Source organism: Microtus oregoni, unplaced genomic scaffold (assembly GCF_018167655.1).
Source record: "Microtus oregoni isolate MIOR12 unplaced genomic scaffold, Mior012 000027F_ref0000203, whole genome shotgun sequence".
In the NCBI taxonomy this organism is placed as follows: domain Eukaryota; kingdom Metazoa; phylum Chordata; class Mammalia; order Rodentia; family Cricetidae; genus Microtus; species Microtus oregoni.
In genome coordinates, this window is record NW_024543086.1 from 21,716,694 (window position 1) to 21,733,749 (window position 17,056).

General features: G+C 39.8%; 1 protein-coding gene across 2 annotated transcripts in view; it reads right to left on the reverse strand.

The window, feature by feature from the left end:
- The window catches only part of LOC121463856 (CREB binding protein), a 147,488-nt gene that overhangs the window by 45,740 nt on the left and 84,692 nt on the right, over positions 1 to 17,056 (reverse strand). The window contains exons 4-6 of one of the 2 annotated variants that reach the window (XM_041676376.1): positions 8,705 to 8,945; positions 7,334 to 7,447; positions 796 to 1,038 (exon numbers count right to left, since the gene is read on the reverse strand). In XM_041676376.1, coding sequence (XP_041532310.1) covers positions 796 to 1,038; positions 7,334 to 7,447; positions 8,705 to 8,945 — 598 coding nt within the window. The remainder of the gene's footprint in view (positions 1 to 795; positions 1,039 to 7,333; positions 7,448 to 8,704; positions 8,946 to 17,056) is intronic. The other variant, XM_041676379.1, reaches the window with a different exon arrangement.

A 17,056-nucleotide genomic window follows, 5' to 3' on the forward strand; every position in this document is an offset into this window, starting at 1 on the left:
GAAAGGCCAGTTTGTCTATAATCTTCATATTAAAGAAAAAGATGCAACTCAGTGAGATTAATAGAATTCCCAAAGTATACTATCAATAAGGAGGAGAGTAGATATAATTTGGATATCAGGGTTTCAACCCATTCTCCCAGCCATTATTAATTGATAATCATTTCAGTGTTTTTCAAAAAAATAACACGGGTGGTTTTAATTGGTCCATCTCTTAATCTCTCTCAGCATTACAGGATATCAAATTTGGGGCCTCATGTACACTAAACAAGTGATTTACTACTGAGCTACATCCCTAGTCTTTAACTCATCATTTTTTATTGACTCACTAGTGCCACCATCACTGATAGCACTGCCCACACTGTGAACAGCGGCAGTTAAAAGAACAGAGAGAAAAGGTTAACTGATGGAAGCTGCTGAGTGTCCACTGCTAACTAGCTTTATTCTACATGGTCACTTCCAATGATGGGAAGACCACAAACAAAAAGACGTATGTAGCCCTTAAACAAGTGGTATACTTAAAGAGTCCACACAGGTTAGATTCTCCAATATAAGCCACAAGGATGACCTTTATAAACTGTCAAGACAAAGTGGTACACACAAAGCAAATAATTGTTTCATTTGAAAATGTAGTTCTTGCCCTGGAAAAATACACCTCAGTCTTCTCTGGAAGATCATTAATCCAAAGCAATGAATCTGAAGTCAAAACACAAACTGAAGAGAGCCTTAGGTTCTAACAAATATTATCATCTTTACCCTAATCTGGAGAAAGTTGTTCTTGAATGCTCCTTGACTTACCTAGGGCATTGAGAGTTCTCATCTGCTGGTGGGCTGGAGGTTGTGTTGGCTGCTGGCCAGGAACTTGAGGCTGCAGCTGCGTCTGGGGCTGGTTCATGTAGGGGAGTCCTAGAGCAGCATAGGCCCGCTGCATTGAACTGGGGTCTATGGGATTTGGGTTACTTAAAGAAGTGGCATTCTGTTGCCCTGCACCAACAGAACCAATTGTGTTTTGAATTCCACTAGCTGGAGATCCCAGGATGGCTAGAAGAACAAACAGACAGACAAGCAAAGAAGTTAAGTAAAAGGGAGATGCCCACAAACGAACTGTAAATAATGTGAGGCGAATATGTCTTTCAAAGACTAGGAATGTATGGGAAGCTTTAAAGTCAGCAAGGAAAGAGGTAGTGCTGGATTGTTCTATGTTGTCTAGCAGGAGTTAAGGAACAAAAATCTAAAGTAAATCCACTTTTTGAGTTTAAAAGCAACAGAACAAAAAAAATGAAGAGATCACTTAGTAAAAAATTAGTATGTATTAAAATCTAGACACACCTAGAGAGTCAGATACAAGGAGAGTGTCTAAATAATACATCATTCTGTATGGTCCAACAACTACCTCTCAAGTGAAGGAAGGAACCTTCCTAAGCTGTTGCCCCCACCTATCTTTTGGTACTCACCTCTGTAAACTGAGAGGAATAGCAAAGGTGAAACATGGTTGGACAATTTTTATTCAACAAATCTATGAGGTGATCCTCTACATTACAAAATGACATTTCTCTAAACTCACTCGTATAATGAGAGCATTAGCAACAAGCTTTTCTTAACAAGAGCACCATGCTAAGCTGTACTACACTTGATTTACTGACAGATCTGGATAGAATTAAGAGATGGAATGAAGCTTCAAGATTCCAAATGAGCTTTAATTTATCTAGATGCCACCTCAGTATCCTTGCAATCCAGGACCTAGAAGTGCCTCATGTAGCTTTCAGCCACCATGACCCAAGCTCACAAGCAGTATGCAGAGCAGCTGTCTAATCCCAGGAAATTAAAAGGAAAACCCATTGTCCACATAAGAAACTCATACTAAAAGACTTCAGATGAAATGACATAACCTGTAATGCTCACTCACTTTTCTGGTCATTTCAAGTCTAACCCATATACCCACCAACACAATTCACCCATTTGGTAAAGATTCTATAGGGCAGAGGTTTTCTGACACACTATTTATTCTTATCATTAAGTGGTCCTTTATTTTAAACCTGTACGAAGTTTAGAGCCATGTCAGATGTAAAATCAAAGACATGTTTTATACATTAAGCCTATAAAGTTGACATTATATGATCTTCTGACATATGAAATATTCACAAAGCCTTTCTTTCAATTAGTAGTATTCTTATACAACTGAAATGCTTATCAGTGCAACTTAATTAAACTGAAATGTGTAGAAAGAAAAACAAATTTGGTAATTAGCCATTCCATACTATTAACTTTTCTAACAAGGATAGTCAGTCTCAAACTCATTAGTATTCATTAGAAACAATTAAATACAGCAAACATCTCATCATAATAAATAAAATACAATTCCCAAGGTACACCTTGACAACAAGTGTAGGTGAAAAAGTCTAGTATCTTTAAAGGTATATTAAATATTTAAGTCCTTGAAACTATAAACATGTACCCATCATATTTTCTCAACTTGCATAGTACTTTTTCAAAGAGTTATGACACTGAAAAAGAAAATAATCACCCAGTGTTCCCTTGTATGACAAAATTCATAGGCCTCTTCTTCAAGATATTTATTCTCCTTCTCTTTTTCCTTTCCCTACTCTGCCCACCTCTCTCTCTCCACTTATGTCTTCTCACACATATTACTAAGGTGCTCAACCCCAGCCTGGAACAATTTACTTTCCTCTCACATTAGACATAAAGAATAGACAGTGAGTCAATTATTCCAGGATCTGAAGAAACAGTGTCTACGTGGCCTCCTTTCCTAGGTGAAGGCTGTGTTTTAATGACTTTGCCTTACTATATTCTTTTATCTGCACAACCCAAAATGTCAGTATTTGGACAAAATGCCCACCCTAAGATAAATCAGGGCTACATATGGGATAAACAGTCTCATTCACTAGAGCCTCTCATAGGTGCTATTAACATATAAACTATTTTCTGTTTACATTAAAAACATGTTTCCTAAACAAAAATACTATTTTCATTTTGAAACAAAATATGTCTAGCAGAAAACAGGCAGACATTTGAAACTTGACATTTTCAACAATCCAGAACCAAGAAAAAGGAAACTATGAACAACAGACTTGACACTGACATACAGCTCAACAAGAGCTTCAAATAATGCTACTGTATGAAAAGTACTAACTCCTACGGGGTGATGGACTAAGAGCAGAGTCATATAAAAGTGGCCACCAGTGTTCCATATCCTTCTCTAAATTCCCACAGGGCCCACTGGGTCTGCTTATCATTAGGCATTCATACTTCCAGCATTCACACTACACCCTACTAGGGGGTTCCTGGAACAGTGGTTAGTACATAGTCTATGTACTCTATAAGCTTAGACCTGCTGGGAAAAACAAGAGTGATCTAATAACCATTCAATGCACACCAAAACACAGCTTGAAACCTAGACCAGAGAAAATCTTGTTCATCTCATCTTACCCAAGCATCACTGGAAGTTGGGACTCTGTAAGACTCAGTCTACTCTTCACCTACTCCTAACCACAGACTAGGTTTACTGGGAGGACTCAGTGCCACAATACACAGTGCAGGGGATCTACAGCCATCTGCCCCTCGCTCTGAGCACCTCTAGGACAAACAAGGATGAATAGTAGTTTAGGAAGATCTTCTGTCTATGTGTTACTTTCAGTGGTCAAATAAAGAAACTGCCTTGGCCTTTTAATAGGACCAGCATCTTAGCCCACCCCCCAGTGACATACTTCTTCCAACAAGGCAACACCTAATCCAACAAAGCCACACCTCCTACTCCTTTCAAAGGGGTCACTCCCTAAGGACTAAGCATTCAAATATATGAACCTATGGGGTCATTCTTATTCAAACCACCACACCCAGTCAGCTTTATTCATAGACAGGCTATCTTGCGGCCATCTGGGATGCTACTTCATTGTAATTTTGTTGACCCTGGGTTCCATGAGCACTACTTTTTTCTATGAAGTAGTCTAGGCATATTCTGATTATCCCCATAAGGACTACAAAGAGTACTTCATGCCCATACTAGGTCCTTTAAGAGAGATTACCACTTTAAAAAATATGATAGAGCAGTAAACATGCAAATTCCTAGAAGAGTTACTTTTCTAAATTAAAAGATAAGAATGAAACTGAAGCTCACTATTCACTGAATTAATATCAAATAAGCACAAATTAACTCAACAATGGTGGTTTTTTGTTATTATTTTTCTGAGGGGACAATATATATTCTCTTAAAATGGCCCAGAATCCATAATCCTCCTACCTCAGCTTATAGATTACTAGAATGCCCAACCACACCAATGTTAATGTATATATTTCAGTCTCTAGAACTCAAACTGATAATACTGAAGGGTTAATATTTTTTCTCTAGTTCCTAAACTAGGATCCATATACCATAAAAACAATTTTCTTGAGAAGAAAGGAGATTGCTAAAACATTCTCACTGATGACATGAAACAATTCTATACTCAGACATCTACACTCAAAATTGGAAAGTAATTTAAAGCAAGAAATGTTTCAGTAGGAAAAGTGTCTCTTGCTCAATCAAATTTGAGGAGCTGAGTTCAGATCTCCAACAGTCACATAAAAAAAACCCAGTTATGGTGGTACTATGTGCCCATAACTGTGATGCTGAAGAGGCAGATTCTAGGGGCTCACTGGCCAATCAATCAAGCCCAAACCATGAGATCCAGGCTCAGGGAGAGACTACGTCAAAACAAACAAGCAAGTCAAGGTAGACAGTGATTACAGGGAGACGTCAGATGACCTCTGGTCTCCACAGGCTCATATAAAAGCAAAAGTACCAGCTGGGCGGTGGTGGTGCACGCCTTTAATCCCAGCACGGGGGGGGGGGGGGGGGGGGGGGGGGGGGGGCAGAGGCAGGCGGATCTCTGTGACTTCAAGGCCAGCCTGGTCTAGAAGAGCTAGTTCCAGGACAGGAACCAAAAAAAAGCTACGGAGAAACCCTGTCTCAAAAAAAAAAAAAAAAAAAAAGTACCTGTAGACACACGGACACACAAACACACAATTACAAATTTAAAAAGCATTTAAGTTTTTACAAAGTGCCCCCCCCCCCCAAAACCTTGTGCAAAAACCATGTCAAGACTCCCTGTGACTTTTTATCATCAATTCCCACCCCCCGGTAACATCTCATATTATGACTAGCAGAAACACTGTGGTTTACCACTTAAGAAAGCATGCACTGAATCAATTTTCACACTTAGACAGTTATAAGGATGTTAAGAAAAACAAACCACACATTTCTTTCCTTTTCTTCTCCTCTTGCAAAAAAACCACATAAGTATTTCTTAAAAGGAGAAAATCACAAAGGTTTACAATTTTCACACCAGTATGTACATATTAAGCTCAAAGGAGCCAATGTAAGGCACACTTCTAAACTAAAAGTTAAGAATGAAATCCTAGCTCATTATTCGTGGAATTAATGTCATAGAAGTACAAACTCAACAATGAATCTTTTGGCATATCAAGAGCCTATTTCTAAAAAGTATCCTAAAGCACAAGAAATTTCATCACTACTATTGGGGGTGGGGTTTATAGTAAGCTGAAGGAAAAACAGACTTTATTTCACTACATCTGTTATCTCAAATATATAGGTTAAGACCCACTACCCCAGAAATTCATTTAATGTAAGAGATGCCCAAGAAAATTATATACTAAAAATTCAGGGGTTAAGAAGATGGCTCAGGCCCGGCGGTGGTGGCGCAGCTCGAGGCCAGCCTGGTCTACAGAGCTAGTTCCAGGACAGGCTCCAAAACCACAGAGAAACCCTGTCTCGAAAATCAAAAAAAAAAAAAAAAAAAAAAAAAAAAAAAAAAAAAAAAAGATGGCTCAGTTGTTAAAGCACTTGCCATGCAAGTAAAAAGACCTGCATTCAAATTCCCAAACCCATGTAAAGCCAGGCATGGTAACATGCATGGAATTTCAGTGCTACTATAGGAAATGGGAAGTGGAGGCAAGAAGAATACCTAGAGCTTACAGCACACACAAGCAACAGAGACCTTGTCTCTAACAAATTGGAAGGAACAACATCCAAGGTTGTTCTCTGACCTAGTACAAGCTGTGGCAAGTGAGTGCCCACACTCACTCACACCCACCCACCCACCCCCACATACGCACCCCTACACCTGCACTCAAAGAACAATTTAACTGATTCAAAGAAACTTAATTGTGGTGCCTCTGTATGGGAAGAAGGCCCCAAACCCCAACTCCTACCCCTTTTCTCAATGAAGCATGCTGTGAAGTGTGAGGCAGTTTATAGGAAGGAAAGCTAGATTCCTAAGAGGAGATCAAACAGCCAGCAATGGCACTCTACTCCATGGCACTCTTAGATAGGGGGACTGTCATGTGTAGCCAGTAGGGAAGAAAGCAGCACATGTGCACCAGGCAGAAGGGGAACCTCTGAAGATGTTCAAGAAGATGCTCTAAGTGAGGAACACTTAGAATATCAGGAAGTAGAGATGGTGAAAGATGAAAAAGACTGTGCCATCCTGAAAGATCACTAGAGGACTGCATGCCTCCAACTAGAGGATGACAGACCCAAGGGCACTTCTTAGACATCCAAATGGGGAACATAGCCAAAGACCACAATTTAGCCTCTGAAATGACAGCATAAAGTCTTAAATCTGGGGAAAGGTGTTCATGTCCTTCTCAATGCTCTGATGCCTAAAAAGAGCAGAAAGCCAGGGGTCTAAAAACAACAGGGATCCAGGGGCCAGATGCAGTAAAGAGCAGCCAGTAGAGAACTGGTCACATCAAAGACTACACAGATGATTCAGAAGACAACAAAATGATGGGGATGAGCAGAATGTGTCAACCCTGAGTCTAAGATTCCCAGACTAAACCTCAATAAGTTGTTATGCCAGCTGGTATGGGAACTGCATAAGCAAACCTTTACCAGGCTCTTAACACTGATACAACCTAAAAGGCTCTTCACAAAAAATTCCCCTCTATTGCCCCCATGATGTCACGGTCATTGTAGGTGACCTGACATTCAAATCTTCATACTAAGTATCTGTCAGAAAATATCAAATCTTCCTGACAGCTATTTGATGGAAGTGACCTTGCTGTTTTGGCATGCCTTCAAGTCCATGTGTGCAGTTTGGTGGAGGTAAATGAAAGCCCACTATGGCCATGGCTATTCACAAAGTTCACTGGAAGCCCATCTACCCTCTGAGCTTGGCTGCACCTCAGTCACGGCTAGCCCTACCTCACCCAGCATGTTGTGCTGGTGACCCTTGCCCACTACCTACCTACTCTCAGCATTCTCTTAAGAACAGTTTCTATTCTCATCTCCAAGCTTCTCTGCCCCGTGCTCACTTACTTTGTTGGTTTCGCTTGTCACTGGCATTTTTCAAAGGGAGGCAAACAGGACAGTCATGTCGTGTGCAGTTCTTCCAATGAGAGATGATTTGTCGTGAAGATGCACAATGGGCAACTATGACCAGAAAAACAACGAGATGTTATTTTTCTATCCAAATCGTCACACTTCAATTACACCTAAATTATAATGCCAGATTCCATTAAAAAACAATGGTAACAAGTGTAACCATAATACAGTACAGGCAGTCCTTAACTTACAAACAGACTATCCAAAAAGTTTGTAAGTTGACTGTCAGTAATACCAGCCAAAAACTTCCCATAGAAGCAATGTTATGAATGATGGGTGATTAAGGTTCTGCCCACAAAACAGAACAAAAGCTATCAACCTCTGAAATACTGAGCACCTACAATAGAAGATAGAATGGAGATCTACAATGCCACTATTAAAAATAAAAACATTAAATTATATTTAAGGATGAAACCAGCTAAGAACTACCACTGAAGAAACAGAGATAGAAGTCAATGAGAAGTCTGTAGGAATTCTGAAAGGACACCGGGGGTACTTAGTAAAGTACTCGGAGAGAGTGACTGATACTGAATATATCCAGTTCTCATGCTCTAAAGTCTAACCTCCCCTGTTCCATGTTTCCATCATGATCAGAGTTATTCTAGGGATTCACAATGGTAACATGGTATAGAGGGAGACCAGGAAGCTATTTCCCCCAAGGTTTATGAACACAAGAAGTAAGAGAAGAAAGAGTACAAGAAAGCAGGGCTGTTAACAGGAAACACTTCCTTCAGTGAAACTGAAGTGTACAGTAACAAAATAAATGAATAAAAATTTTTAAAAAAAAGAATAGCACAAGATGCATGTGCCTGATTTCCCCCCTCCCTAGGAATGATAACTTGGGTACCATTAGAACAGTCTCAAGACAGAGAGGGCAGAGGAGCTACTGATAGCCTGAATCCATGAAACAACCACAAGAAAGATGCTGGGGGTACCAGGAAAGTTGTGCCTGCCTGTGTGAATTACTGCCCTAGACAACAACATAGACATTAACAAGGAGTACTCAAGAAGTTACAGAGAAGTCCTTCATGAAAGGAAGAAGAAAAAGAACAAACTGAGGACACCGCCTCATTCAGGGGCAGCTCAGAGCATCAGAACACCAAATCACCTGCCTCCTCACCAGGTGAGCTTTTCAGGGACAGCTGACTGTCAGATATGGGGACTGTGGGAACAACATATTCTAGGTCATGCCAAAAGGAGGCCAGCACCTATGCCATGTAGGCTTCCAACCACGAAAGCTGCTAAAAATAATAAAGGCAAATTCCACCCTAACAACAGCCACTAGGTTCAGAAAAGGGCACTTACCTTGGCAGGCTTTCCCAGCCTGACAATGTGTCATATGATTCAAAACATTTTTCATGGTTCGACAGTGTGGAAGAGAGCAGGCCCGAACCTCTCCATTTGCTTGCTCTCGTCTCTGACATTTGTGGGCATGAAGCAGTAGAACCAGCTGCTGCTGTATCAGTTTGCGCTTTTCAGGGTCTGCTGTGGGGCCTGTTGCAATTGCTTGTGTGGGTACAATTCCCACTGATGTTTGCAACTGGGACTAAAATAAAACAAAGTAACAAAATATCTTATTAAGTGTTTAGAGTTTTGATTCATTCTAATTATTAGGAAAGCTCATGAATAACATGGTCAAAAGAACAGGAATACTTTCTTTAATCCACCAAAAACTTTGAGAAGATCCTAAACACAAGATGAGTTTAACTCAGATATAAAGCTGATTCAAGTTCACTTGAATACAATTATCATCCAATGACAACAACAACAAAATTGACACCAGCTCTGGGCTGCAGCAACACAAACTCAATCCACCCCACCATAAGCACCATTAGTGTCAGCTGACCCACAAGATGCCACTGCGAAATGTTGGCAATTTCATATGGTTCAACCTAATGAAAGACTGCCTTGGTGCACTGTAGCACATAGCTAAGGATCAGAGGTAACTTCTGCTCGGTGGTGTGTCTCTGTACCACCTTGCACTGATATTTCATTGGAGCACACTCAGAGGGTAACACATGCACTTTGGTTTCACTGTGGTCAGCCTTTAGAAAGGCATGATACACTTACTGGAAACACAACATCAAGTATGTTTAAAATGCTTTCTTATTTTAAGAAAGAAATTGTCTTTCATTAAAATTTCCAATTATAAGATTTTCTTTTTTTGATTTTTCAAGTCAGAGTTTCTCTGTGTAGCCTTGGCTGACCTGGAACTCGTTCTGTAGACCAAGATGGCCTCAAACTCAGAAATCTACCTGCCTTTTCCTCCCAAGAACTGGGATTAAAGACCAGTGCAACACATCCAGCCACTTGTAATAATTTTTTTCCAAAAAATAGTTGGCAATCTGCTACAAACTCCAGAAACTGAGTTGGTTTGTTTTTCTCTGTCTGAAGCAAATTTGCCTGGTGTAACTCTCAACTACAGGAAAAATAAAAAGAGGCCTGTGGGGTTACGAATTACGAACACTCTTGACACACATATACAGATTTACCAAAAAAGATAAACACAATGCTTATAATACGCACTATCAAGCAAAGATCAAGGATCTTCCAAAATATTCTGATATTCCCAATTAGAGTCATTTATCTTCTCCATTTTATTCTAATGTAAGAATCATTGGAATTGGTGAGATAGCTCAATGGTAAAGAACTTGTTGCCAAGCCTGATGACCTGCTTTAGAACCGCAGGACCCACATGGTGGGAGGAGAGAACCAACATACAAGTTGTCCTGACCTCCATACATACAAATATAACAATTAAAAGTAAAAAATTTTAATTAGGCTTATTCATTTTACATGTGAGTGTTTTGCCTGCATGTATATCTGCACCATATACACACACACTTGTTGTCTACAAAGGTCAGAAGAATACTCTGGAGTTGTGAACTGCTGTGGGGTGCTACATCAAATCTGCATCCTCTCTTAAGAACAACAAATGCGGGCTGGAGAAATGGCTCAGAGGTTAAGAGCATTGCCTGCTCTTCCAAAGGTCCTGAGTTCAATTCCCAGCAACCACATGGTGGCTCACAACCATCTGTAATGGGGTCTGCTGCCCTCTTCTGGCCTGCAGCCATACACACAGACAGAATATTGTATACATAATAAATAAATAAATATTTAAAAAAAAGAACAACAAATGCTCTCAACCACCAAATCATCTCTCCAGCCCCAATAAAAATATTTATTAAAAGAACCATAAGTATGTAATCACAATTGGGAGGAAAAGTTATAAAAATATTAAGTGTGTATGTGTTCACATGTGTATATGGAAGCCAGGTTGACCCTGGGTGTTTTCTACTTTATCTAATGAGACACATTATTCACTGAACCTGAAGCTATCAGGTAGATTGCCTGGCTAGTGAGTTCCAGGGAGCCCCCTGTTCGCCCCATCAGCACTGGGGTTACACACGGCTTGTTAAAATGTGGGTCCTTGGTATCTAAACTCAAGTTTACTAACTGAGCCACAACCCCAGCACTGTCTGGTCCAATTTTTACAAAGTTCCTAGGAACCGAGAGGCAGATTTAATTGCTTCTCCCAGGCTGGCGTTTAAGGAGCAACAGGGGCTGCAGGTGGGCCTAGAATCTGTCAAAAGCACTCTTCAGAAGCTCTTTCAGCGTACACATCTAGTCCCTACTGCCCAGGCAGACACCAAGAATAAAGCTTAGACAGGACTGTCCCATTAAAGCACAAAATAGATGTGCTCAGTGGGAGAAGATATCTGTCTTAAGTAGAAGTACCTAAGCTCAAATGCTAGATTCCAGGGTGGACGGAGAGAACCATCTTCCAAGTTGCCGTCCGACCTCCATATATGCATCATGAGATAGTATATAAGCATACTTGCGTGCAACTGCACCCACACACACAACAAAATTTTAAAAAGAACATGACACAAAACTAAGTATTGTTTCTCAAAAGTAATCCATACATTTTACACGATTTTCATAATAGTTTAGAAAAATGTTTGAAAAACAGTTAAAAATGGGAGGGGCATCCGGGCGGTGGTGGCGCACGCCTTTAATCCCAGCACTCGGGAGGCAGAGGCAGGCAGCTCTTTGTGAGTTCGAGGCCAGCCTGGTCTACAAGAGCTAGTTCCAGGACAGAAACCAAAAGCTACAGAGAAATCCTGTCTCAAAAATAAAAAAAAAGGGGGGGGGGGCATTAGAGAAATGGCTTTGCATCTAATAGTACTGACTGTTCTTCTAGAGGACAGGGGGTTGAGTTCTAGCATGCATGTGACTGCTCATAAAAGCCTTACTCTAATCCCAGAGGATCCAGGCGTGTACACACACTACACATCTGTGTGTACTATACATATGTACACATATGCATATATGTATATATACATACTAATAAAGTTAAAGCACACATATTTTTAATTTTTTATTTTAAAAAATTAAAGGGTATGGTGATAAACATCTTTAATTCTGGCACTCAGGATACAGAGGATGGCAGATCTCTGTTGAGTTCAAGGCCAGCCTGGTCTACATAGCAAGTTCCAGGCCAGTCATCAATATACTGAGAGCCTCTCTCAAAAAGGGGGGAGGGAAAACTACATGGTCATATACTAGGAAATAGTCTAGCAGTATATTTTTAATTTTTTCTTTTTACTTATGTGGTGAAAGGGCATGTACACATGAATGTAGTGCCTGTGCAGTCCAGAAGAGGGTTAAGATCCTTGGAGCTGTTGTTACAGGAAGTTGTGAGCTGCCATGTTGATGCTGAGAACTGAACTCAGGTCCTCCTGCAAGAGCAGTATGTGTGTGCTCTTCACTGCTGAGCCCCAATCTATAGATTTTTTAAAGTTCAGAAGTAGACTTATGTGCACTTGGTAGTTTAAGATAAAGGAGAGGGACCAAGTTGAGGGTGGAAGAACAACTTTTGATCGCTATGTTCCCCACAATTCTAAATTACACATGGGATAAAGTAGGGTTTTTAAAAGGGTAGAGTAAACTAGAAAAAAAACCATTTTTTTCTAATACTGAAATAAGAAAGCTTTCTTCATCTAAGAATAATGGTTTACATCTGTAATCCCAGTGCTCAAGAGGCTGAGCCAAGGGCTGGAGAGATGGCTCAGAGGTTAAGAGCACTGACTGCTATTCCAGAGGTCCTGAGTTCAATTCCCAGCAACCACATGGTGGCTCACAACCATCTGTAATGATATCTGGTGCCCTCTTCTGGCATGTGAGCATACATAGAAGGAGTGTTGTATACATAATAAATAAATAAATCTTTAAAAAAAAAAAAAGAGGCTGAGGCAAGAGGATTACAGTAAGATCAAGACCTGCCTAGGTTACAAATTGAGTTCCAGGGTAGCCTGAGCAACAGAGTAAGACACTACTATCTCAAAAACAAAGGAGGGCTGGAAACATGGCATTATATTTAAAGCACTTACCAAACAACCAGAAGACTGAAGCTTAGATACTTAACACACAATACTGGGTGGCTGTGGCAGCTCACTGTAATTCCTGCTTCAGAAGGTGGAGACAAGGGACTCCAGTGCAAACTGACTAAAAATACTAGCCATATCAACAGGTTATGGGTTTGATCCAAAGACCCTGCCTCAAAAAGAATAAAGTAGAGAACTCAAAGAAGATTCCCTTACTGATATCAGCTGCAGTCTTCCAAAGATAGGATCACAGACATGTATGTACATGTGCACACACACCACATGCATACACACATGACAAGAAAAACAAAGCAAAACAAAAATAAAATAAAACTCAGCCTAAAGAACAGAAGAAATTAAGACAAACAGTGGTGACACAAGCCTTTAATCCCAGCACTAGGGAGAAAGAGGCAGGTAGGTAGATCTCTGTGAGTTCGAGGCTAGTCAAGACTACACAGAGAAACCCCGTCTCAAAAAAACAAAACAAAACAAAACAAAAAAAAAACAGCCAAAAACAAAAACTAAACAATCAAACGAACAACAACAAAATCCCAAAAGAATGGGGGAATTAGTTGTAAATCATAGGTCTAATACCCAGCTGGAATCCAAAACATTAAGAAAAAAACCCCACAAACTCTTACACTTAAGGATCTGACTAGACATTTCTCAAACAACAACAACAAAAAACCCCACCAATTCAGACATTAAGCACCACTAGCTATTACAATAATGTCAATTAAACCAGGCATGGTGGTGCACATCTTTAATTTCAGCACTACGAGGGCAGAGGTAGGTGGGATCTCCTTGAGTTTCAGTCCAGCCTGGTCTACAGAGAGTTTGAGACCCTATCTTGGGAGAGAGGGAGGGGGGAGAAAGGGAAAAATATAAATCAAAGCCACAGAGTACAGCATACAACCCACCAAGGTGGTTATTAATAAGAATACAGATTCTAAACAACAACACTGATCCAGAGGAGGAGGATGTGGAGAACTGGACACACATCACTGGCAAGAACCTAAATGCTGGGAAACCATCTGGCAGTTCCTCAACACAAGAACAGTATATCACTCTGTAACTGCACTCCTGGGCACATATCCAAGATAATTAAAAGGACATGTTCATATACAAACATGTAAAAAATAAAAGTTCACAGGAGTATTATTTATAACAGCCAGAAACACAAACAATTCAAGTGTTCAAGGAAAGACTAAAATGTGGTCTATTCAAACTGGAATATTTTTCCCACCATTAAAAAGATGGCACACGCTACAATGTAAACTTCGAAAACTTTAACTCAGTCAGTGAAAGAAGCCAGGCAGAAAAAAAAAAAAACAAAAACATACATACAATGTATGATTCCATTTTGTTTTATGTTCATGAATGAATAGGAGCAGAACACAGACCTGGGATTGGCTAGAAACGAAAATTCCTAAAAATTGCAGAGTAGCTGCTAATGGTATAGGGCTTCCTTTAAGGATAATGAAAATGTCCCAAATTGACCAAGGCCATGGTCACACAATGCCACTTATCTGAGCAGCGTATAAGAAAATAATTATATATGAATTATATCTTAATAAAAGCTTGATTTTTGTTTGATTAGTTTTGTTATTCTAAGACAGGGTCTCATGTAGTCTATGTTGGGCTAATCCTCCACATTCCAAGTGCCAGATTATAGCCGTATGTCACCATGTCCAGCTCAATAAATCTGTTTCTAAAGCTTTAGTTCATTGATCAAAGTCATCAAAATAAAACAGATGCTTTTCACCTGTCAGTATAGACAATACAGAAAAATAATCACCACGGTTGTTGGTGGTATCTAAGAAAAGTACTCTCAAGTGTCTGGTAAAAGTACAGCTTAGAGTAATGTTTGAAAGACAAACTTCCAGACTTGGGAAAGAACCTCTATCAAAGGAAATGTGCACTCTTGGTTGTGGGATAGGGGTTGAGACAATGCTCAGCAACCCAGGCTGTCCTCAAGTCTGCCTCTAGAATGATGAGATTATACGAAGGTGCCACCATTACCAACTGCATTTCATCCCCCCCCCCTTTCATTTCTTCTTCAAGGCACTGGGTATTAAACCCATGGCCTCAAGAATTTTAAGCATGTGCTTTATGGCTGAGTTAATGAACAGACCAAATACACATTTCTTTGGCTCTGTAGACCCACTTCTTTTAACCCACTGTTAAGGAAGTAACCAGACAAAGATGCGCTAAAATGTATATACAAGGTTAAGTATCACATCAATTAATGAAAAATGTAAATGCCTATAAAAGATGGCCTAATTAAACACTGTCACAGGACTATATTGAAATAGTATAGAGCTATAGTATATGACAGACCTCAAATAACTCTAATCAAAGATGAATAACCCTTTTTTAAAATATCTGATAGACAAAAAAATTAGAATACAACACAAAGTGACTATTACGCTTAAGGCACCAAATAATAACATCAGAGTAGATTTGTCAGCTTTAACAAAAAGCTACTTGAAGTATATTTAGAACTTAGTTTTTAGAAATCTATAAAGTCACTCAGTTTTTTCTTATTAACTCTTTGTATCTTTTCTGAGAAAAACCTTCACAAAAAGCATAGTTCTATAACAACAAGTGGATCTTTCAAGGTCCAGCTTTACCTACTTTTTGAAAACTAATGTATTGGTCAATGTTTTACAGAAAGTATTCATTACTTTTGTTTGTTTGTTTGTTTTCGAGACAGGGTTTCTCTGTAGCTTTGGAGCCTGTCCTGGAACTAGCTCTTGTAGACCAGGCTGGCCTGAAACTCACAGAGATCCACCTGCCTCTGCCTCCTGAGTGCTGGGATTAAAGGCATGTGCCACCACAACCTGGCTCATTATTTTTATAACCAAAACATTCCTCTTTGGAGAGAAATTACTGGAAAAATGAAATTAGAAGAATCATAGAAAATGATAAAGAATTAGAGCTGGGGAGATAGCTCAGTAGTAAAGAGCTTGCTGAAGGCAAGTGTTAGGCATGGAGTTTGGATTCCCTAGAACCCATATAAAAAGCCAGGTAGGCACTGGAAGGCAGAGATGGAGGATTACCAAAGCTAGCCAGCTAGTTAACCTACCTAAAACAGTGAGCTCTGAGATCAATACATAAACAAGGTAGAGAGTAATTAAAGATAAAAAAGACACTAACTACTAAACTCTGGCCTCCACATGCACACGCACACATATACCCTACATACCCCAAAAGAGGAAAAAAAGAAAATGATGAAAAATTAAGTATAAAAAATAGACAGGCTCAGAGAAATGGCTCAGTGGTTAAGAACACAGCACCCATATAAAAAGCCAAACACTTGGTGCATACCTGTAACCCCACTTCTGTGAGGGATGAAAACAGGAAGATTGCTGGGACTTGCTGGCTTCCTGCCTAGTCAACAAAATGCAAGTGGCAGCTAAAGAGAAATATCTTGTCAACAGTGACAGAAAAAGACAAATGAAAGCCTCTTTTGGACACATGTACACATGTACCTACACAATCTGTGCCTATTCTCTCTCTCTCTCTCTCTCTCTCACACACACACACACAAAATCATTTTTTTAAGAGTACAGCCGTTAGCACAAAAAAAAAAAACACAACTGTGTAAAGTGCAGAGAATAAGTGCTGTGGAGTGGCCAGTCACATGTAGGACATTTGTATCATATTCCCTTCATAAAGCTCAGGGACCATCATGAAAGACAGGAGGAAAGACTGTAAGAGCCAGAGGCTGAGGAGGAACTAGAGTGAAACTGTGTCCTCTGGACACGACAGGACTGCTACACCCATAAACTCAGAGACCATGGTTTTCCTGCACAGGCTCAAGCCAGTCAACATTCTAGCACGGTGTGAAAGGGCTCATGAGTCCATACTGAAGAGCTATGGACAGTTGGTACAGGCTTTCTTAAAGAATGTGGTAGGTCAATCACACTCCAGTGGAAGCATATGGGAGCACAAATTGGAGCTGACTGATCATTAAAAAATAAAAGACACTAAGCTGAGTTAGGGATGGGTGAGTGAGAGGAGTTATGGGGAAAAGAGGTGTATATGTGTCTGTATGAGCGTATGCAAGAAATATGTACTGTTAATCAAATTCTCAAAGAATAAAAATGTTTTAAAAGTATATAAAGAAAAGTACTAGAAGATGAAATTAGTAGCTTGTAATGCACATGTGTAAAAGCCTTATTAGTTAAGAAACCTAAGGCAATAATCCTCATCCCTCCCGGTTTTCCTCAGAGACACTTGCTAAGGGGCACAGGTACTACTGGTT